Here is a 25,291-nt window from a genome sequence, read left to right as displayed (position 1 = left end):
GTTCAGCAACCCGAGTTCTTGGGGGTTACTTGTGTTGCAGATGTCAGCGGCCTTAAAGACTGACCAGCAAAACATGCATTTCTTTTACTAAAACACAAATGTGCTCATGCATAGGTGCCTGTAATGTATTGGTGACTGCACACTTCTTATCAGTTACATAATCATGGAAATGTAGTGGTTGGAAAATGACTGGCCAGGCTAGATTGTGCTGGCAGTGACTTTTAATGTGGACTGGAGTGTTCTCTGAACCAGCTGGCATTGCCGTCCCTTGCTTAATGTGCTTCCACCCTGATTCTTCTTAATTTGCCTTAGTATGAAGACAGGAGAATTACAGTGTATCAAACACCAGCCTTTGCCACCTGATATTGTCTCCTTTTTAAGCAGTGGGTGCTTTGGTAGAAGAAAACTAGACAGAGCAGTGCTAAATATCTGCTCTGTATGTTATTTTCTATGTACTGGGTGCTATTTACTTATGTCACTGATACATTAAATTTTTCAGTGAAAAGAGTTGTAGAAGGATATTAGGAGGTACATGTTCACTGAAATAAAGTTTACACTGTTGTTTGAATACTTTTCTTTTTAGTCTTTGCATTTTTTATTTGTTTAGAGCTGTAGATGTGTGTAACGTTGATGAAAGTGAAAAGCATATTGAGTTCAATCATTTTAGGAGTTAAGATATCATGCACTGCAGTGTGGCTAATGTTAACCTGCTGAATAGTGCAAAACCAGCCCAAAAACTGGAGATAATGACATGTGATTTCTTTCATGCCTGTAATCATCTTGTATCTGAATGCTAGTGCTGTTTTTATTACTCGAAGTTTGTTGATTTTATGCTATTCTTGACACATATGGAAAATTTAAGTACTCTTAGTTCAAAGAATAAGTATACTAGAAGAATTAACTGAGAGAAAACTAGTAAACAATATTGTTTTACATACTGTGTAATAGAAATGCTGTGCTAGAAATTGAGAGGATGATTTAAAAAAAATTAGATATTTTTTGTTCATAGTCACCTTATTTCTTCAAAATTTAAAACTGTTCATAAGTGACTTAGTTTTCATGAATCTTGCTATGTGAAGGAAAATGCGTTTTAAGGCAGAGGCACAAGAGGGCAGTGTTAAGTTCAAGCTGAAACCCTGCACTGAAGCAATTTAAACATTAGTCTTTTGAACCAGGGCAGTGTTTTTTAGAAAGTGTTTTCAATTTCACTTTCTATTAGAAATCGGAGTAGTTTTACTTCAGAGTCACTTTGAAGAAAATTCTAATTAATTTTCAAACAGGCACTGCTTGTTTTGCTATATTTCTTATTCATTTCACAGAAATTAATAGTCCTAAATTTCCAGTTTTTCTCCTGCCATCACTTCTTGCCCCTGGCAATACTTTGTAGGCTGCATATAATTTGACCCTTAAGCAAGAAGTTGAATAAACTCTGGTATTTCACTTACCAGTACTTGTTTTCTGTGAGGGCTGAGTTGCCTAATAAAACCTGCCCATTCATCCATCTGTCCACTCATTCATCCATCTCTATAATGCCAGTTATACTGGATTGTCAATCCAGATTTTATGTTTATTTAATGTTCTCATATTACATGTGAAATTTAGATCAAAATGGAACAGATTTGCAGAAGTGTATTTATTCATCCCAGTAGGTTCTTTAGTAAGCTATTTAGTAGAAAGGGATAAATATAATGTATATTTATTTTAAAGCATTTATGATTATTCTAGTACATTTTACTTGAGCCTATATTGAGATTTTTTTTCTCTTCAAGTAGTATTTTCACCCATGTTTACTCAACCAAGAGAATGTTTATAGTATTAGCTAAGAATTTGCATTTTTTGTTAGAGCCAACCTGTCTGCTTTAACCTATAAGTTAATGTTTTTAATTTTTGATGATATTTTTCTCATGGGCTGCTGTCATCAAGCAAGAAGATAACATTCACATGTTTTGTAATTTGCGTTCCAAGGATCTGTGGCTGATATGAATTGATATTTCCAGTTCATTTTTGCCAAAAATCTAAGTATCCCCTTTTCAAACAGCAGAGAGAAGGAAAAGAGAACTAGGAGACTAAGAAAATTGTAAATCTTAGGGGGCTGAAACTGCTGGATTTTTTTAATGGTCAGCAGCTCAGTTGCTGTGTCTATTTTTCTGCTTTTGTAGGATAACCATGTTCTTGCAGAGCAATGTGTTGGAGTAAAGGGCTCCAAAATAATAACTAAAAAAAAACCAAACACAAACCAAACCACAACCCCCTAAAAGCACAAAACCCCCCCACATTTCTTCGTGTTTTTGTGTAACTATGCTGGCATATGGCAGGACAACAGAAAAAATATTTTGAGCAAGTTGACTATGAATTTTAGTATCACAGCCTCAATGTACAATTACTGAAGTGGAAGTGTTGCTTACTTTCATAATAGATGGGATGGTACATGGAGAAGTGCAGGAGCAGAAGCAATGACATTTCTTGCAGCTTCTTTGCCTGCCTGAGCTAGGGTTTTTGGAACAGTTAATGTCAAGACCAGTGATGTACATAGTCTGCATAAAAATATGTACATGATGCAAATAAACCTCATGGCAGCGACTCTTGCACTGATTCTTTTCCAGCAATGGAGGCAACAGTATACTTTAAACATGGGTATAATAATTAATGGTTTAGACATTCTTTAATTGGCAGTAGAGGGATATGAGTGAGCTGGAAAATCCTTGTAAGCTGTGCAGCTGAACACAGGCATAAAAGGTACTCCACAGTTACAGACTGCCACAGTTAACACAGTGACGGGAAAATTGCTGGGCTGATGCATTGTGTAATTTGTGCCTAGCACCTGTGTCTTTTGCCATGAAAAGAGTTTCCCTGTTTTGTTGTTATATCTCTCTAGGAGTCTTCTACTTCTGACAACAACTGTTATTGTGGATTTAATGATCTTGAAGAATCTGAAATTCAGTTATTGTTCACCTCACAGAGAGGTAAATAATAGCAGGATGAATAGCAGTTGAGCCACAGAGCTGCAGGACTCTGTAGAGAGGTCAGCGCTTCACAAAGTCTTTGTCCCTCTGAAAAGGCCTCTGTTCTCTAAAGTTCTATTATTTAAAATGTCTAATTTCTGGTATTTTTATACTCTATTATAGAAATTATATCCACAAAAGTTGTATTTCTTTGTAACTTCCATAAGCATTTAATTTGGAGAACATCTATTTTTTTTTTTTAATTCTAGCTGCCAGTTTGCCTCAACAGGCCTTACTAAATCTTAAAGTCTGCCCACTATAAAGATACCCAAGACAGCAAAGCTGTATCCCTACAACTTACACTGTAATTTAATTGGGAATCTACAGCACCTGGACTTTTTTACCTTCGCAGAACAATAAGCCTGTTTGGAAAATTACACTATTTTCCCGAATTATTTGAATTGATTGCTAGAGCATTTCTTTGCTGTTGGACATTTGGAATACCCAGAGTGTTCTTGGGAAGGTATATACACCAAGAATATTTTTAGAAGATAATAACTGCGTAGTTATTTTCTTCTGAAGAAAATAGTGAAACTGGTCCATATTTTCTTGGAAGAATTACATTTTTGCCAAAGAATGGCAAAGCCAGCAATGGTGGGTTGGTTGTACTCTAATGACAAAAAATTATTTTTCTTCACCACAAATCAGTAGTACTTAGAATTCACAAAGTCTTCACATATGAGACTTAAATCCTGAATTTAGAGATATATTTTAAGCAGATGCTTTAACAATATTTTTGCTTTTGTGACATCTGTGGTGTTGGTACCTGAAACATATCCAGAGATCCACTAGTGGATTATTGTTTTGGGCTGTGGACAGTCTTATGTTTTGCTTCCACTGTGAGTGAAGAATGCTGAATGATTTCAAGAATTGCTGTTTTGCCACCTTGTGTGGCTGAGTACCTGAAGTTCTGCATAGTGCATTGCTTTTGGGTATAAGAGCAAAAGTCACGTGCAGGTAACTAAATAGAAAATAGTGCAATTTATCTTTTCATTACTGTGAGTAAAACTTCAGTTTTATTCAAATTAAATTAATTAAATACATTAAAATAAATACTTAAGGTGTTTCTCTAAACATTTCTATAAGAATGCATATGTGTTTCCTACCTGTGCATAGATCAATTAACTTCATGATTCAAAATCAATTAGTTTCATCCTCTAACATTGGTATTTTATTCATTAATAGATCCCCTGCATTCCTGTGGATTTGATGAGGTGATTATGAAAAACGGAATTAGAGTAATATAGGTAGCTGAAACAGATGCCCTCTTTCAGGTGGAAATTACTGATTTATCAGCAGAAATAACTGCCTTTGAATCCTTGTTTCTGCCAAAATAAAATAAAATTAGGCTGGTGTTGATCACTTTCAGTGTTTCAAATTTTTCCAAGAAAATAGGATAAAATTTTCTATTCTGGTCTTTTAGCTTAGGCTGACATTGCACATTACAATGACTTCCATTTTTTTTTTTAGTTTCACTTTAAACCACTTTTACTAAATTATTTTCCAGCAGTTTTCTTAAAAAATTCTCTTCAAATCATGTGAAAAATAGTGGATAAAAAGTAACAGGTGCTATTAAAACACTAATTGAGTACAGTTTTCTTGGTAAGCAATACTGACTTTCTCCCTAAAGGTCTATAAAGAAATGTGTCAAATTCTTTCTTTTCAATTGTAACATTTACTGAGTCGGAATGAAACCTTATAAAACAGAAAACTGTATTCCCTTCCCAACTTCTGATGTTGGCTGCACATTCTAATTCAATTTCTAATTCAAAGATTTATTTACATATATAATTATATAACTATATTTAATTTTATAAATTAATTTGATTTTATAAATATTTATATCTGCCATAGTATATTTATATACACTGCATTTGTATACGCAAAATACACTGTAACGTGCATTATTTTTATATATTTTGTGTGTTAGATTTTTATATAATGTATGTATAATTTTTATATTTAAATTTATAAACAGAAAAACGTGCATTTAATGCTGTACTTTGCATGGAAAATTCACTGTCTGTGAATATACAAAGCTCCAAGGGAAATACAAATGCAGCTTATTGAAAATATTTTTGACAGTATGGTTTCGCCAGATTTTTCAGTCCCCACTTTTTTTAAAGTTACACTTTTTTGATGAAGATGAACTATACAGTCAAAACAAAAACAATGTTTGATATCCATATGGTGAAGAAGCTTGTTTATGAAAGGAGACAGAGGTTTAGGTCTGTATTCTGCCAGTCTGGAGTAATGCTAAAATCATCCCAGTGCTTTTGGTCTTGTTTGGTGTAGGTTCTATCCAGAGTTTCTTTTCCATATCTGCTACATGAGGTAGAAATGCTTAAGTACTTAGAAGTCAGTACCCTGCCATCACTTCTGGGCTATAATTTGACTTAAAATTAAGATAAAATGCTCAGTATAGGAATAAGCAATGTAATTACACCTGGTAACACTCTGCCAACCTAACACATTGGCTTGGAGTTGCAGTACCGGTGGCAGGAGGCGTTTGTCGCTGTGCCAGGCCACGAGAAGGGATGGAGATGCACACCTTTGGGCCAGGGCACATCTCAGTGCCTGGCCTTGCACCTCAGTGCTGGGAGGTGACTTCCAGCAGAGGATCCTCCAGCACATAGGCTTATTAGGAGCGTTCCCCGTGTGTACCCAGTCAGATCTGGCACATGACGTTTTGGATTGCAGGAGATCCTACAGCACTTCTCCTGCAGATGTGTGAAATTGAACATAGAAGGAGTGAGAAGGGCAAGTAAGCATCTCTCCAGCATTATATTTGCACTTGAAATTGCATAAGAGCTCTTCTGAGCAAAGAAAATTACAGAGGATGGGACATGTGATGGGCTTAATTCTAAGCAACTTGACTGAAATTGAAATTCTGGTCAAAAACTAGTAGAACAAGAAGTTGTCCTGTCATCTTCTACATGTTACATAACTTTTTCAGTCATTGTGTTTTTAATTTCCTTCTCACATTCTTGCTTTTTTACTTTAATTTTTCATGTGTTCTTGATTTTATCAAGAGGTCCAAAAGAATTTTAAAACTTTCTAAGGACAGAAACTACATTATCCCTGCAGCATTACAATTTAATATGGGAAACAGAGTTAAACACTTGCAAACTATTGTCTATATTTGCATTCAAGTATTTGTGTGAAATATATTAGTTGTCCATTTATTAGGAGATTACAAACTGTGTATCAGATCTGGTCACTAGAATATAGAATATCCATTAAGATATCTGTCACACAGAATGAATACAATATATGTGGATGAACATATACATACATAGTAATACTACAAAATTACTGGAACTTTTTTGTCTAATGACAGTTTATGTGTAAGGACTGATTTTATCATATATCAAAAGCTGTCCTGAACTGATGATTTTAAATTAAAATGTTGCACTTTAGCATTGTTTTAGTATATCCTCACTTTACAGCATTATGCAACGCTGTTATAGAATGAAGTGAATGAGGAGGTGGTGATACTCACTTGGTGGATATGGAAGCAGAAATATCCAGGCAAATATAGGCAGAGATATTTTACTTTTAAAATACAGTTTTTAGGATGATGGAGTGAGAGCCTTCAATCTGATGCTTTCTTATTTTGTATCAAAGCATGATGCAAAGTTGTTTTTACCAACCACAGAATGTTCAGCTTAATATGTACCAGTGTTCTACCAGAAATATGAAGTTTTCATATTTATAGAAACTTCACAAACAAATGTTATGGCTAATACATTTATACAGCTTAGACTTTTCTGTCTTGAGAGACTCCCTATCCATTAACAGCTAAGTGAACAGAGAATATTTTCTGACAATAGTTTGAAATGAGATTTGAAGTCAAAGATAGGACTAAACATCAAGTCCAAACTTTTTCTAGTGTTGGTGTACCATAATAATCCTTGAATCATTAATTTTGTTTTAATTTTTTCAGATAATACTGATAATAATTAATAATAATATTGCATTGTATTTGTCTAAAAAATGAATACATAAGAAGTAATTTTTATTTTAAGTGATCATTTGCCATTTACTATTAAATAAAATATCTTAAGCCATAACATCTTTACATAATAGACAATTATGTTGATCATAATTAGGTATCTTCATTTACTCTTTTTAGGTTAAATTTTTTCCGAGATGTTGCTGAGTTCAGAGTACTAGCATGTGGTGGAGATGGAACAGTAGGCTGGATTTTGGATTGCATAGGTAATCTGTAGTCCTCACACAGTTTTGCTTGCCTCATGGTTTTAATTTTAATGTTCTTTCTTATACACCAATGCATGGATGCAGCTATTTCAAACAACAGCTTATTTATTTAAATGTTTGAAATGTCTTAGTTTGGGACATGATTATTTTTAAGGGTACTCAAATTGCAAAAGTTTTTAAAAATCTTTAGACAAGTTCAGTGTTTCTGGATTTCCTGAAAGCAAGAAATTCGAATTAATCTATTTTAGTTTCAGTTCGAAGTCTATTCCACAATTGAATCAAATCTAACTTGCTAATTTTGAGACAATTTAATTTAGCTCACTTGCTTTCTTTAGTTATGAAATTTTTGTTTATACTATATTATCTCATAATGAAGGTAAGATAATAAGAGATAGTTCAGTTTTGGAGTTCTTTCAGTCAGTTGTCTGCAAAGTCCTCTGTAAAAGTCATAAGGAAGGCTGAGAAGTCAAGTTACTGCAGACTTAAAAAACGTAATCTTCTCAAAGATTATTAAGAAGAATGTCTTCCACAACACATGATCATTTATTTAGTGTTAGGCTGCAGAGAAAAATAGCGGGCATGTGTTAGAGTAGAAGTTAGGAAGTGGATCAAGAGGTGTCAAAAGACTCAACTCAAGTTTCAGCTAAAGTGTTTAAAAGTGGATGCTTTGTGGGGACCGGAAAACCTTTAAAAGTTCACTGAAAAGTAAACTTGATGCCATGAGGGAATAATAGCAAAGGAATATTTCTAATCTTGGTTGGAAAGAAGTATTTTTGAAAATGCAAGCTACTGCAAGTAACTCTCAAATAGCTTTCAGAGTCATAAATTGATGTACATAAACATCAAGTGCATTTCCTAAACTTGGAAGAAACTAAGTTTTGCAGCTGTTAATTGTGCCATCACCTTTTTCATGAGGTCTGAAATGTCATGTAGTTATTTTCTCTTTTAGTAACATACTATGTTCTGCAGCATTTTTTGCGGCATGGAACAAAGAAATTACTTGGGGGATCCAGGAATCATCATTTTTTGTAGGTGAAGAAAATATATTTTCAATGTTGCTTTTTAGGGAGCAAAAGCACTTTAGCATATAATGGGTAAGGGTACACCTGTTTCTAAACACTTTCTAATTTGATCTTCTCTGATCTCCTGATATACAAAGACCTTTAGCTGAGAGCACAGCAAGAAAAAAGAAAGCTAACAAAAAGAAAAGAAATTAAAAATAAACAAAAGGAATAAAAATCTCATCAGTTGGAAACTTTAAAACCTTTTTAAATTACTCCATTAAATATTACATTCTCTGAAAGATTTCCATTAATCTTTCTAAAATATTGATATATATATAGATTTCCTTGCACATTTATTGTATAGATAAACTCTTGCTGATAATTGTGCATAATTCTATAAGGAAAAACACTGCTTAAGTATAGCTTTTAAACTAGACATACTGTTCATTCACATTAAATGGGAAATTTGACAGATTATGTATTTGATATACATGTTCCAGCTTTCAGAATGGCTGTATTTCTTGACAAGAGTTTTCTCTTTCTCTTGAAAAGATCCTTGGGCTTACAATGCTACAAAAATACCCGTAAAGACCGAAAAGATGCTATAAATTCATTCATTTCAAAACATTGTTTAATAAATACAAAAGTGCTGCTTAAAGACTTGATCAGACAGGTCAGTGCTCCTGTTGAATAGCAGGTTTAATTCCTGACAGGCAAACCTAGCTGAAGTCTTGTGTTAATTCTAATGACTTCTTGGCAGTGGTGCTCAGATGTAGATACAAATCCAGGTGAATACACATCTTAACACAAATTTGGCCACCCAGGTGAAAAAGTAGAAGATTCACCTCATTATTCATGCCCTTAACTATTACTCTTCTGTATTCACAGCTGGGAATGGCAGAGCTGAGAACTAGAGTGACAGCACCATATTCAGTCTTGGAAAGATCTTGAGTATCATTGTTTATTAATGTTTTTCATATCTATGATTTACAAAGTCCATATGATAACAAAGGAGTCAATTAAGATTACGAAATCCTTATAATAAATCAGTACATTAGGATTAAGGATTGAATATTGAGTGGAGAAGGGGCTACGAAATGGACTGGTTTGGTGAAATGCTCATTGTGGAGCAGATGGCATGATTTTGTATACAAAGCAAGTCATTCTCTGAAACAAAAACTAACACAGTTATATAATACCATGCAGTTAGATAATTTTTGTTCCTTAGTTGTGTTTTTTTCTTTCTTTATTCACAGAGAAAGCAAACTTGATTAAGCATCCTCCTGTTGCTATCCTGCCTCTTGGGACTGGCAATGATTTAGCAAGGTGTCTGAGATGGGGAGGAGGTAAGCACAAATGAAAATGCAATTTTTTATGGAATTAAAAAGAAAACAAAACCTTTTTACATCAACATCTACATTTGGATTTGTTTTTGTAAAGAGCCATTATCACCTTTTCTTCTTTTTGGAATTACCTATTTGTAATAGTTGTATAGGTATGTAAGATATTAAAGGTTGCAATCTTACTTCATACCTTGTTTGTAGCTTCTGCTGACACCAAAAACGTTCCAAGGTGCAATGAGAATAGTGTATAGCTGTTTGGTTGGCTTTTTACCATCTGCGTTCCAGTTATTGCTTTGATCAATACCATGTAAAGGTAATGGGTTTTAATTGGGGCTGTTTTGAATGGGTTACTGAAAACATCCAATAGTTTGTTCGGAGTGGTTTAATCTTTTTTAATCTTGAAAAATATTAAATGAAAAACATGTCTCAACCTTGGACTAGTTCCTTTGATCCACTGCCTTTCTGTTTCCCTATAGAGGTTTCCAGACAATAAGTGCTGTGGTACTCTTTATAAGAAAATGAGAAGGCAAAGAATGCTGAAAGAAGAATATTTAGAAAATCAAACCTTTAATACCCTTTGCATCCTTTCCTGGATGTATGGAGACTTACACTCAGCTCCTCAAAAAAAGCTCTATTCAGAATCTGTATTACTGGATAACTTGAAGGAGACACAAGGGAAAAAATCTTAGACAAGATTCAGTCTGTGGTGAAAGCACCTCAGTTTATGGGCTTGTAGCCAGGTCTTATTTCAGGTCTTGGTTGTTTCAGTTGAGATGTTTTGTATTTGGAACTTGGTTGTTTTATTTGGAACTTCTCAGCCTTTGCAGATATCTTACTTCTTCTGTCTCATCAGTTTCCTTTCCAAATGTCTGCCTTGTTGCCAGATAGTCTTTAGCAATTTCTCAGTAGTTTTCGTGCTATAGCACTTCATTAACCATAATGTTCTGTCAAATCATTTCAGAACCTCCTTTATTTTCTCTGTCACAACTGTTGATTGTTTACATTCTCATAGTCTTCAGGGAAAAAAGGAAAACAAATGAGACAAAACCCATTTAAATCAGCCTTACTTAACTTTCTGAATTGTTCATAGAGCCATAGAATAAGTGGAAGAGGTCATAGGAAGTCACTAGTCCAATCTGGTTTTCTAAGGAGGGTCAACCATGAGAACATTTAATTACATTAGTTGGGACTTGTCTCTACCTTCACTTTTATTTATGTTCTGTATCTTAAGTAATTCCATTTGGACTAAAGTAGAAAAAACAATAGGAAAATAATCTGGGTTTCATCATTCTTTGCCCAGTTGCTTTGTGGTAAACAATACCATAATACAGATTTTCTGGAACTTCCATAGATGAAACAGGGAGGAAACAGGGATTCTAGAAACTAAATTGCTGGTGAGTGATCTCAAGGATGCAGAGAAATGGAAATTGTGCATGCTGCTGTCATGTGGTGGTTAGCAGTAACTAGCAAAATTGTGCTAGGAAACCATAAACAAATACATCAGCAATGGGTTTTGAGCAAGGAAACTTTTGAGTGACTTGCCCTGCTAAAGCTGTTAATAACACCGGCAGTATATATTGCTTGAATAGGAAATCTTGTTTTTTCTGCTTTGAAGAAGGACTGAATCCCTAGATCTTTGCTACCTGTTACAAAGTAATTTGTTCTGAATAATATTCAGAGTTGATAATGTCTCTTAGTAAAACCCCCATAGTTCTTCTTCATGCACATGTGTGTGTTGTATATACTCAGGAGTGCATAAACAAGTTTTCTACTCAGTTTAGTGAATGATGTGAGTGCTTAATTGCAACTAAGTTCTCTCTACAAAGCAGGATGAGGCTCATGAAAAAGTTGTTGAAATAAGCAAAAATGTTGCTTTTGCTAATAAACCTATCAGCTATGGATTTGAAATTTTGGATTTGTTATGCTAAACCAGGTTGAAACAATCAATGAAAATTAGTAGATAGCTTTTAAGCTTTCAGTGTGTTGTCAGGCAAAACAGCAATATGTCTCTGTTCCTTAAATTTTGAAATCAATGAAATTTAAATATTAAGATTAATTTCTCATCACGAACATTTTGCAAAGTATAATTTAGCTTTATGGATCATTTGGAAAATTCAAAAGATTGGCAAATTTTGAAGACCTAATTATTTTCTTCATCACAAATTTGGTGTTCACTGAAATCTGTAGAATTATTCTAAATGTTCATGCATAATTAGCTTTGTATTTATACTTCTTTTAGTGACAAGTGCTGGAAAATTGTCAATACTTCCAGTACAATCCTGCTTTTAAGCTCTTATATGCATTTCTTTCATTTTTCCAGTCATAGAATCATAGAATATTTTGAGTTGGAAGGAATCTTAAAAGGTTAGTTAACTAGTCCAACCCTCCCTACGATAAGCAGGGACATCTTCAGTTAGATCAAGTTGCTTAGAATCCTCTCCAACCATCTAGAAAGAGAAAGAAAATGTGATTTAACTTTATTATGCTTGATTAAATAACTGGTTTTATGTTTTGCTAGGGTATGAAGGTGAGAATTTGATGAAGATCTTAAAAGACATTGAGAATAGCTCAGAGATTTTACTGGACAGGTGGAAATTCGAAGTAATACCCAATGATAAAGATGAGAAAGGAGACCCAGTGCCTTACAACATCATCAATAACTACTTTTCTATTGGCGTGGTAAGACTTGTGCTTATCCTTAAGTGATTATCTGTTTTGAATAAATATTTGCATCACATGCCTTCAAATGAAGAACTGTTGGCTAGAGATAATTTATAATGTTGTTTTGCTAGTGAAATGAATACATAGATGACTGACAGCAATTTGCATAAATTTGCTTCCTCGCATTCAAACCTGAATTATTTTTCAGGACCTTCTACCTTCCCATTTATAAAGAAGATATTTCTGTTGTTCTTAATGGTTTATGAGCAGCTATAATACTAAATTTATTTTGTCATTTTGAAGGTCCTATAAAAAATATAAAGGAAAAACGAATAACTTAACAAGAACTCTTAAGTAACATTTCCATTAGTATTTACGTAGTCAAAACTGTTTAAAGGAACAATTACATTCTTTATTTCTTCAGGGCAGTTTTAAATAATAAATAATACAAAAAAAGAAAGCCCTGCATGTATCTGCTTGGTTCTGCCTTGTAGGGAAGTGAAGTTCACTTCAAATTCACAGTTTGAATGAATTAGAAGGAAAAGGGGTTTAAGCAGCTCTTCATGTCTGAGGAACTATATCTCTGGTTTGTGCTTCTCTGTGGTTTTCTATGTACTGTTGATGTTTTTTAATATTAGCAGAATTTCTTTATTCATATTTGATTTGTGATTTGTTGTTAATTTCCAATACTACTCTGAAGAACCATTACTTGATACCTCATTTGGGTTTTTCCTAGGTATTTCTTCCTGCCTACATGCAGAAACCTACATTACACACTTTTCTAATTTTTACTGTTTCTCCAAGGGACTGTGAAAACTAATGGTGACCTACAACGTATTCCACATTGCCTCATAGATTTTTGCCAAATAATAAGCACAGTCTCTAATTCAACATAATAGAACTTGGTATATGAACTTTGTAACGGGATGGCAGAAATTGTACTTAATAACCATCAATCTAAGTGTATGTTTAGAAAGCATGGGAAAGTAAAAGTGAATAAAATTACGCTTTACATGGGGCTCTTGGTGTTTTAGGACCATAATTCAGGTTGGAAGGGATTGCAGGAAGTCATTAGTTCTAAACAGGGTTGGCTGTGAGAGAAGATCACATTGCTCAGGGCATTATCCATTTAGATTTTAAAAACCCCCAAGGATGGCACAGCCTCTGGGCAACCCGTTGTGGTGCCTGACTGTCCTTATGATGAAAGTGCTTTTTTCTACATCCTGTCTGAATCTCTCATTTTGACATAAATTATCTGTTTCCCATCGTCCTGTCATATGTGCTGCTGTGAAGAGTCTATCTTTGTGCTCCTCATAGGTACTTGCAGTCTGCTATTAGACCTCTCTGGAGCTGCCCTCTTACCTGTGAATCACCTTATCTAGTCAGTCTTTTTTGTTTTTTTTAAATCTCTCCAGCAATCAAGACCATAATATCCCAAGCTAGATACAAGAATATGCTGGGTTAGCCATTGTTGAAAGCCTTGCTGAAGTTGAGCATTACATCCCTTGCTCTCTCCTCATCTACAAATCTAGTTGTTTTACCATAGGTACCAATCAGAAAGCAATTTACCCATTGGAAGGAAAATGATACACTAAATTGAAAGGAATGTTGGAGACAGTAGCATATGTATGTGAAAGGTTTGATTAGTATGTTCAAGCCAAACAAGCCTTTTTTGTTTCGTATGGCAGTCTCAAAGCTCTGGTATGTATGTAAGAACTGTGCTAGGTCTAAGTACAGAGAAAAAGGTAAGAAACAAACTGAGATGTATGTGTAACAAACTCTGAATGAGTATGTGTAATATTCAACCTGATGGAAACAAAAAGCATGGAAGGACCATAAAAAGTCGATGCCAAGCCATGTGCCATGTGTCAGTTTCAAAGTAGGAGCTAGAAAACATCTAAGAGCAATGTAGAATAAGATAAAGATTTTTCAATTGCTCACATCCATCATTCTGTCAGGATGGCAAGATACCAGGAGAGAAGTTCCATCTGCTTCCTGATAATACTGGAGTCACTGATACAAGCTAAATATCCAAGAAAAAGGTGCATTAAAGTAGTCAAATCATGCTTTCTTTAAAAAACAAAGATACCACCATTCCAAGGAAAACCAAACCAAAAATACCTCTTCAAGAGTATAGTAGGGTCATCGGAAAATGAAAGCTCGTCTTGGAGAGTCAGAATTTTGGGGAGCTGGACAAACATAGCTGGTAATATTAGAGGACAAATGAGGAGTCATGACAGAGACGAGAAACATCAGGCCAACTGTCCAACAGTAACACCTTCAATTTTTTTATGTACTTTACAGAAAATAAGAGTTACTTTCCCCATAATATACCCCACCACTTTTAATAATCATACACTCATGCACTTGGTTGATATTATCCCAGTGATCATCCAAGACAGAGTTCAGTAATGTCAATATTGTTTTGTTATCACAGACTGTGTTCTTGGACTTGCATTGCACTTCTGCAGTTGCTGCAGTACTGGAATTTCAGTCTTGTCACTTCTCTAAGCCAACTCGCTGTTGTGGTAAGCAGGGGGATGTGTGTGTGTAGACAGAGTATTTCACTGGACATAACTATTTGTCATGGGTAACCTTTTTCCTATGGATAAAACAGTTAACTTTTGCTGCTTCCTTCAAGCACACAGCTGCTTACTATTAATGATGGCTCAACATATATAAGGACATCTGAAGGACAGATGCTTTAGATAAACCTGTGTGTGTAACACTACTGGTTTATCTTATCCTAGCTATTTTTCTATCTGTATCTCAAGCCTGTAAAAAAAACAAAAAAAAAACCCAAACAAAAAAAAAAGCCAACACTTGTCTAATCTAATGCTGTTTTAGAACAGCAAAATATTTTCACAAAATCCGTAATAATTTTTCAATTCAATGCTTGAAATTACCCCCAAGGAAAAAGCCTCAAAACACCCCTCAAGCAAACAAAATGATCCTCAGCCTGAATTGTTATATCCTCCTGACTCTATGCCTTACTCAAAGAAGAGGAAAAAAGTGGATAATGATACCCTAAAAAATAAACCTGGTCTTTGCAAACAATTGCTCTCAAGTCTACTCTGATTGTACGTGCATTGAGCTGTTTTCTTCAGTGATACAGTCATAGTAAAGTATAAATGCACATTGTTAATTATGAAATGGATAGGCCTATATTCGATTCACAATAAATGTACTCAATTCATGTGCACACAAAACCAGATAACATAGAAGATGGTGAAATAATCATGTGCTGACTGAGACCTGAGCAGCAGCCATGGAAGATGAGTGACCAACAGACAGTGAGGCAAACTTTCACATAAAACCAAAATAGGAAAACGTCTTGAGGACATTCTTACCTTGAGAAAGACTTCCATGTGCACTGTTAGGAAACTCCATAGTGGCATGGCCAGTAATTTTACATAGTGCTAAGGTGCAAAGAAAGAGTTCTTTTAAGCTAAAGGATAAGTAACTTAGTTGTCAAGCAATATTGTGTTGTTGATACTAATCACTGAAAAGGGAGCAACTGCCAAGGCTGTCTGTCTTTTATTGGGAAGTTTTTAAGGAATGTCAAATATGTAGGGAAGCAATATTGCTTATTTTTAGTGCTTCTCAAATGATTGTCTCAAATTGAGACAAAATGGGTATTTTGATAATGGAAAGAATGCCTCATTAAATGTTCCTTTTTGATTAAACATTAGAAACCTTGGCTTTTACTGAGTTCTTTGTTGAAAAGAGCATGTGGAAGGGGGAAGAAGACATCTTACATACTTAGGGGTAGAAATGTGTGATAGAGCACAATACCTTTGCTTTCTGTGCTTTCTCTTCCAAGAGAAATGATGAAATAGTGCAAAAACTATAATGAAGTTCTTTTAAAAAAATATCTCATTGCTATTTGATATCTCACAATAATTCTTATTCCTGAAGATAGATGAGTTTTTCTGAGACTCCTCCTTGATTGAAGCAAATAGCTACAGGCCCAACCAAAGGCATAGTTGTAGTCACCTGAGAACCAGCATTGCTGGACCCTGATTTTTTACATTTTTATGTAAACTACTTGAAAATATTACATAAGAACAATTACTGGACTCAAATAATGGCTTATCTCAAAAAAGGTAACAATTTTTAAACCAAACAACTCATCTATTTCCCATTGACTTTCCTGTTAGTTACTAATAGCACTTTTTATTGTTTTCAATTTTGTGGGTAATAATGCTGAAAGAAATTATGAATAGATATTAGGATGTGAGTCCTAAAGTAGGCTTTCCAGAAGCAAGCATAATTTTGAATTTACTGTTCTGCCACTGAATTAGCATAGAGTTTAGATTTTATGGAGCCAAAATTCGGTCAACATGAATCAGTACTGAAGATTTTAACAGTGAACATTTTCTTTCTGTTTTGTTTTTTTTTTTTTACCTTTTAAACAAATAATAAATTTATCTGATGTTAATATAATATAAAATGGATAAAATGTTATCAGTGCTGTTTAACTATCACTTAAATTTTTGTAACTTCATGGGGTATTGCAGAGCATATGCTACTAAGCCCTTGCAGTTCTGTAATTAGACTGTTGGAACATCATAAACTGAACTTGCAAACATCTGCATTGTCTTTTAGTACAAGTTTGTATAAAAAGACATATTACTTAACTAGATTTTAAGGAAAATTATGTGAAGTGTGCCACAGATCAACTTTCCCTATGTTAAAACAGTGAATATCATTCTGAAATGAAAGCAGTTCTCACTGGTGTTTGGGCAGCATTCAAGTTGTAAGAATAAACCAAATGATATGGTATTTATTGGTATTTACATAAGAGAGTCCTAAAGATTGTATTAGCAATCATTGTATATCCTTATGTTCAACTAGAAATGTTATGCATGAATGACTGATGAGATAATGCTCTGATTTTTATCTTTATTTTCTTCCTCTTGGACCAGATTCCATTAAAATTTTGAACTTTTGTTTTTGATCAAGTTATATAGCTGTTACATGTGTAAAGAACATACATATTCTCTCTGTTCACACTTAAGTGATTGCCTAGTGTTCTGACTAGGAGGACTGTGAGGGTTGCTGTCCCTTAGGAAACCCTTAGAGGAAACCCAGCAGAATCCCTTAGAGGCTTACATTCTTTGTAGATCCAGAATTGCTTCTCCTTGGTCTACACTGATCACCTGAATGCATGCTTTAGAATGAGCCTACTTGGGATCTTTGCTATTGGTGCTCTTTTATCTGTACATCCTAGATTCATTGTCAGCAGAATCAAGTTCCTTAGGAAGCTTAAAGCTACAGCTGATCTTATTCAGATTATTTCATTTGCATGAGATACTTAGGTTATGGAAAACATCTTATCTGTCTGCTTATTGATATAGGATTTAAGTAAGAATCTTCCAGTCTCCTTTCAGCTGAAATTTTGAATACATGTGCAAACACATACGCAAGAACATATTGGAGGGAAAAAAATGCTCTAGGACAGCAATTAAGACAGTAACCTGGAAGAGAACTGGGATATCCAGATTCCTGTTCCATCTGTTGTTTTTGTCCATTTGATTAACTTGTACAGGGAAATTCACGAAACTCATATTACTCTGAGTGACTTTTTTTCTAAAATCAGCAGGTAAAAAATCTTAATGCTAAACCAGAACTTACGAAGTAGAACACCTCAGTCTTTCATTCAGTCTTTACAACATGTAATTTATTTCATTGCAATATGGTGATGTTCTCACTTGGATGATCGACAACAAAAATATTTTTGCAAGTGTTTTTAGTTAAAGATAGCTGAATGTGCCTGGAAATGTTCTGTAAGTTCTTTGAGAAAAAGTCAGTATTATATGCTGGATTAATAAAAAAATAGCAGTTGTCACATAGAAGGGAAATTTCATTAATACTAGTAAGTAATGCTACAATCAGGATGTGTTCTCTGGAGAATTATTATCGTAAAGTAGTAAAGGTCCATGACAAAGACAAGTGTGCTTTTATGACACCAAATACGTTACTATCCAAATGCACTATCAAATAGGTATTTGGGGGCTCATGATTTAATATTCTTCAACCTTAACCAGTCACTAAGATCCTCTTATTCTGCCAGTAGGGAAAAATATGACTTCTTAATACTCATAATAATAAATTTGAACTTGTTATGAGTCTGCTTCCCCATCACTATACTCTAAGTCATCAACCTACACTGCCATTATACCTTCTTAATTTTTTAAAAATTTTTTCAAGACTGGAAAAAAAAATAAGGAAAAATCTTACATAGAAGCCATATTTGTGGTTTCTTTGAGGAAGGACTTTCATTAGCATCAACAGAAATTTTGACTGGCAGAATTTTAAGTCTCAAATACCAGAATCGTAGGTGTAGTTGTTCCTCTAACTGACTATAGGATCCCATAATCTTATATTTTTAATGTTATTTTATTATCTATATTATTTTAGAGTTTATTTTTTACTACAAAGAAAAAAGGTGGTTATTATTGTGTATGATATTTACAGCTATGAATTAATTTGAGTTTTATGCTGGCCCCATATTTTGAAATTTTAAAGCCTCATAGCATTTTGCTGTTCGTGGTGGTAAACTTTCTGCATAGGAAAATATCCTAAGGACATTTGCTGATTCAATGCAGAATTTAAGTGCATGCACATCTTAACACTGATGCAATGTGACATTTAAATATGTGTTTAAACTTTCCTGATCTAATGAAGCAGTTAAATACTTGGGTTATTTCTTAAGCATTTTTTGCTTTTTCGCTAATACAACTGGAAAAATGCACATGTTGAATTCTGGGCATTTGGTGTAAATGGATTAATTATTCAAGTGAGATTTTTAGGTATACATAACTGAAAATGATGTTGAGTGGTTTGCTGAACTAATATGAACATAAACACATGCCTAAGTGATTTTGTGAATCCTAATCATCACTTTGAATGTGCTAATGGAATGCTGTGATATATTGCATTATTTCTGTGCCAAGGAGGGAAAGAACACTTCCCAGTAAGCAGTATCATTACTTTGTAATCCAAAACACTTTCTTTTTCTGCAAAAAGGGTTAAGAAAATGAACAATTAATCCATGTGTGAATGCAAATGTAATATTAAAAGATCTATATTGATACTGGGCTTCTCATAGTTTCAATCATGTAGCCAAATCTTTAAAAATGGTTGCTATATCTGTGGGGAGAACTTTATTCTCTTTAAGAAGGAGCGTGTTCAGAACACTTTAGTCCCAGATTTGAAATACTGTTATTTTGAGGAATGATTGATAGTTCAGTGTGTCATCTTGTTTAGTTTCCTCACATTGCTAATTTTTGCAAATTAGTTATTCTTACAGGTTTTGCTACTTTCATGTTAGAATCTTCTTTACTCTTTTCAGCTTTATTGCTGAAATATTGAAATTCTTCTGCAGAAATTTTTGGATATAATGTATTGCAATCATGGTGATGTAGGGTTTTTTGTTGCAGGTGGTTATTTTTTTTCATATGGCGGAAAGCCACAGACATATACTGCATGCCGTGGAAAGCTGGATCTGTAGAATAATTCATAAATAAGAAACGATAGGAGACTCTTTGCAGATTTTCTCTCACTAATGTGCTGCAGTGTTTCTCTGGACATGGAGAATGCAAATTCCATAACCAAGATATACTTAGTCTTAGAGTTGGTAATATCTATAGTGCAACACTGCTGCTGATGTTTCCTGTTAGGTAGTTTCTTTCTGCCAGTGTGGATTTAGTTTACCTTCTAAATCCCTCTTGCCATCATATTGTTCTACCATTATTACTGTGTATGAATTCATAATGTATAGTGGGGCACCCTAGCACGAGAGTTGTATTGTACTGCGTGAGATGTGGGAGATACTTTTGTGCAGAGAGCTAAAGTTTTGTAGCTTACTCTACTGTGTAATGAGTCTTACTACTACAAAAGAAATGATTTCCTGAGTTACCATTTCTTTTATTTCTTATAAATGTAAAGAAATTAAAATAATTTAGATTATTCTTCCTATTTGGTTGGTCATTTGTTTACTTTTCTTTTAATGCTAAAATGTAAATTTATGCCAACATATGCTGTAACTTTCTGAAAATATTTGCATATATCAGATAAGTTTATTAAGACTTGTTTGTGTGATTTCCCTTACAGCACAGTAAGAATACCTAGGTTTGTGCTGAATTCACTGTGGATTTTGTCAGTTTCAGTGAAAATAAAATTCTGTGGCTTATATTTAAAGTAGCAAGTAATTTTGCTTGGTAGGAGCGTAGCAATTGATGCTGAGTTCCTTCTGTCTGCAAAACATGTAGTTTGAGAGTCTTAATTCAAACTGGATATAGTCTGTTCCCCTTCTATGAACTGTCCTAAACATGCTTGTCCTAAAGTGACCTAGATGACTGGTCATTGGCTTGGCCTGTGTGTCCTCATAATGTGGAAGGGGCACCCTGGCCACACTAAATATGTTATCTTTCAAGGATACCTGGCTGACACGCACCAGTCTTTGCTTCAAAGAGAATCACAGGAAGTAGGAATGATTTGCTAAAAAATGTGATTGCTTCTCTACAGTTTCGCAGTGAACCTGAAAAAGTCAAATACGTGTACAGTGTGTCTAACTTTGACTTACCATCTTCCCCTTCTAGTTTCCCGTGTTTAAGGTATTTGAGACTTATTTAACTTTTCATGATGTGGTGAGAATAAGGCTGAACACCTTGAACTAAGAAAGGCTCCCTTGTTTGCGATTTATGAGTATCTCATGCACTTGCTAGTACTTGCTACCCATTCCTGACATAAAATTATTCTTCTGGAGTGGAGTCAAAGGCTAGAAAGTGCCTGGTTTCCCTTAGTCAGTAAAAACTTTGAGGAAAATCATAGGGAGAATCTTTGGCAGTTACCTGTATTCTCCTCTTAAATTTAGAAGAGATTTGTAAAATAGAACAGTTTCTAGAATTGGGAAGATGTTTCATTTTATCTATGTCAAATTTGGGAAAGCTAGGTATTAAATAAAATGCAATGAAACATAGCTTTACTAAGTAGGTACTATAAAAGACATTTTTTGAGAAGAAATGAAGTAAAATGAAACTTGCAGTCCTCTGGTGTTTTGTCATTTCATACCCTAGCTAGAAGAGATTTTGAGTCTGATTCAGGGATGTTGCTGGGTATTTTTTTGTTGCTTTTGTTGTTTTGGGCATGTGGTGCATTTGTTTTCGTAAAGGAAGGGTCTACAGAGCAGCCTCATCAACAGCTATGGTTACAAGTGACAATTATAAATGAGAGTATATACCTAAAGACATAATTAATCTGCAGTAAGCATGGAACATCTCCTTAGCTAAATGCAACTAAATCAGCTACACAGTGTGTAATTAACTTACAACTATATTAGCCCAACTACAATATTATTCATTATATATGTAAGTTATTATTTTCTCCAGATGAAATTTGTAATATACTAAGTAATGATTAAGAGTTCATTATTGTGTTTTTTCATATTATCATAATATAATTGTGATGTATGTTCATCTTATTAATGCTGTTATTCCTACTCATTCTTAAAAGAAATGTCAAGGATGTCAGGAGAATATGATGTGGGATTTTTTTCACACACACTAAGAAGCATCTATATCCAAATGACATTGAAATTTTAGTCTTTGTCTTGATTTTGTAATTCTGCTTGTTAGTGATGACAGGAATGTATCAAGGAAAGGTAGAAGCCTACAAGACTTTATGCTGAAGTCAGGAGTAAGGTGAATAAGCTTTAAAGTTGGTCATAAGATTAATTGAGAGCTTAAAGTACAAAGAAGGACTGAGGAAATTGCTTGAATTAAAAAGGCATAGGTTTTTAAGACGTGATTGTAGCTATGGAAGTAAGTTGACTCTAGGAAAGGTTTATGAGATATGCAAACTATACAGAACATAAGGTGGGCTGTGTGTATGCTGATACCTTCCCCTGGCTAAGATGCAAGACATATGTTTCTGTATATACAGGTAGAACTATGTGAAAAATAGCTCAGATTTAAATTGTAATCATTCTGTTTTCATGTGAGAGTTAATCCTGATATATGTAAACAAGTTTATGTAAATTAGTTGCTTTACCAACTTCTCCCTGACAACATCATTTACCTTTTTGCCATGCCATTAAAGATCCTGTCTCAGAACTTTACTTCCACAGGTCTGTCAGATCCCTACTGGGTCTTTTCAGACTGCATGTGTGTAGCTGAGAGGGACAAAAGAAATCATAATCATGCTGACTCAAGTGCCCAATGAGGACATGAAGTACAATTATTTCTGAGAACGTGTATAAAACCCAATCTATTACATGTAACCAAGAGGGAGATCCAATTTATAGGCATTTTAGATAAAGTAAAATTTATAGATATTTAATTACATACATTTAAGAAATAAATTCTTAATTGATTGCTTAGAATTATTTATTGATTAGGAAATTAGCAATATGATGGCCATTGGAAATTTTTTTCCTATGTCTTAGAATTCTGATCATCTTAGTTTCAGCAGTCTAAGTCCTGTTGATTACGTGCAAAATTGCTGTTAGCAGTAGGAAATCCATCTGAGATACTGATCCTTTAGATACATAATGAATAGGATTTGATGCTATTTTGGTATGTTTTCTGTAGTCATAACTGTTGTGTTCTTGATGCTATGAGGTAGAAAGATCAGTCACAAAAGAGTAAGAAAAGCATTTTGAACACAGACAGAGGGATAAAGAGAAAAAATAATCAAATATAGAAATCTTAAATTTAAGGTGGGTACCTCAACAGAGTTAAAGAAGGAGTTTGATGTGTGAATTGAATGTTAAATAGGTACAGGGAATTGTTACTTTGTCATCCACAATACAATCATATGTATGGTATATAACTGCAGTCTTGAGGCCAGATAGAGATTCTTCTTTAAGATATTCAACAAATGTCGTTTTCGGAAGCAATTTACAGTTTGGGGAGACTTGCATATATACATACATATATATATATTTATATATATGAGAAATTTCATGTCTCAAAATATGTTAAAATACCAATAGTATATCAGACATCTAAATTATTTGCACTGTTGAATCTATGGTATAGATTATCTAGGAAGGAAACATATAAAAATCTCAGAAACCTAGAGTTGTCTGTGATTTAGCATTATTTACATATCTAGAGAGTTGGTAGCTTAATTGGTACAGAAATATTCTTTGTATCTCCAGATCTGCATGTTTTCTATTTTGATGGCAAAGTCCCAAAAGAAATATGATTTAACTAAACTGAAAATGGGTGGATTTAGCCAAGAAACACTTAGTCTTGTGTTACCATCTGAACCAGGTGGAACTAGAAGCAAATTACTGAACATAAGTTATTCCATGTCCTTACTGGAACAATTTGTACTAAAGAGCCTCTACAGACACAGCACATGAGGAACTCTCTAATCACTATTTGTGATTTTACAGTTTCTTCACTTAAACTGGAGCTCTGAGGGTATAACATCGCATATTCTTTATTTCGGTGACAATCCCAAGAGTACTTAAGCTTATAAAATGCCAAAGAATGGGTCAAAATTGTTGCTCTTATGCTGTCATTTTATGTTACTGGTGACATCACCAAGGCCAAATGGACTGACGTGGCACTCAAGAGTAAGAGCTTTCCAGAGCATCCTTCTAGGCAGTCTAACCACAGGCAGTGATTCCCACCCAGATCCATGGAGGCACATGGGCACCACAGCGTGCACTCACTTGCAGCTGCACCTTACTTTAGCACCACCATGCCACATGCACACTCTTCAATAACTGTGTAGAGTAGACAGAGCTCCTTTCCAGGGCAGCTTGTGGTACTGTGCTGGTAATGAGGTTTCTGTCTGGAAGGGCTGTCCTTGGCATTACATTTAGCAGTGCTGCAGTGGAAAGACTGTTCATGCAGCCATTGCAGTCCCTACACCAGTGAAGGAAGAGCTCCTCAGCTGCTGGATTGTCTTGGGTCTTCACATATGCTCTCCTCAGTTTTCTGCTCTGGCTTTTCATGTTTCCTTTTTCACTGTGCTCTGTAACTCGTGATGTTATATTTTATAACTCATGTTGCACCAGGGTAGATTTAGATCAGATATTAGAAAAAAATTTCTTCACTGTGTAAAGTGAACTGTAGTCAGGCATTGGAACAGACTGCCCAGGGAAGTGGTGGAATCGCCATGCCTGGAAGTGTTAAAAAATGTGTGATTGTGACACTTTCAGGGACATGATTTAGGAGTGAATATGGCAGTGAATTGGACTTGATGATCTTTGAGGTCTTTTCCAGCTTAGATGATTCTGTGATATGAGAGAAGCATCAGAATTGGTACCAGTCACTTCAGAGCTGCTCATGGTATTAACCATTCACAGTTTCTGTCTAGAGCTGTTATCTTAAAAATTCTTTGCCATGTTTATACCATATTAAAAAAAAAAAATCTTTATTGTGCTATATTGCATTACTTCTTTCTTAGAAGTATCCTTGCATTCAAACAGATCAGGTAATCCAGAATGTTGAAGGAAATAAATGGCACAAGTCCTGGTGTTATCTGGAGAAGCAGATGCAAATGGGGATTTTCTGGACATTTATGCAGCTAGTATTTAGAAACAGCAAGATGCACAGATTATATGGATCCAGCCTTGCTGATCTTGGCCAAATGGAGAAAAATCCCCAAGCTCTGTAAAGCTCATAGCCTGGAAATCCAATTCTGATGAATATAGGGCTTGTCTAAATTACTGCAGCATTTTATTTCCATAGAGAATAGCAAGAAAAAGATCTGCCGCCTTGCATTTGTAAAATCCCATCATTGGTGACTAAAGAATTTGTCTTGCCATTCTTTTCCTTTGGGGAAACTCCAGGTCAAAGGGGGTGATGTCAGCTGTTCGCTGGTGTGTCTCCTTGTTTGAAAATATTGTCTGTAACCTGACACATGAAACTGATTTATCACCTACCTGAAATATCTAACCACATTCCCTTCTGCTAGGATTACAAGGAAGGAAGCATCCTTACTTCAAAACTGCAGTGGCTGAAGAATCGTCAGGGAAGTGAATATACCCTGTCATAAATATTGATGCTGGGGTAGAAGTTGGGTAATAATGAAAACG

The 25,291-nt window shown here is 34.6% G+C and overlaps 1 protein-coding gene across 6 annotated transcripts in view; it reads left to right on the top strand.

Moving 5' to 3' along the window:
• Positions 1-25,291, top strand: part of DGKB (diacylglycerol kinase beta) — a 377,865-nt gene that overhangs the window by 174,254 nt on the left and 178,320 nt on the right. For all 6 annotated transcript variants that reach the window (XM_088162387.1, XM_014894413.2, XM_088162374.1 and 3 more), the window contains 3 exons: positions 7,138-7,223; positions 9,484-9,573; positions 12,089-12,249. In XM_088162387.1, coding sequence (XP_088018513.1) covers positions 7,138-7,223; positions 9,484-9,573; positions 12,089-12,249 — 337 coding nt within the window. The remainder of the gene's footprint in view (positions 1-7,137; positions 7,224-9,483; positions 9,574-12,088; positions 12,250-25,291) is intronic.

Source organism: Sturnus vulgaris, chromosome 1 (genome assembly GCF_052056855.1).
Source record: "Sturnus vulgaris isolate bStuVul1 chromosome 1, bStuVul1.hap1, whole genome shotgun sequence".
In the NCBI taxonomy this organism is placed as follows: domain Eukaryota; kingdom Metazoa; phylum Chordata; class Aves; order Passeriformes; family Sturnidae; genus Sturnus; species Sturnus vulgaris.
This window is presented reverse-complemented; position numbering and strand designations above follow the sequence as displayed.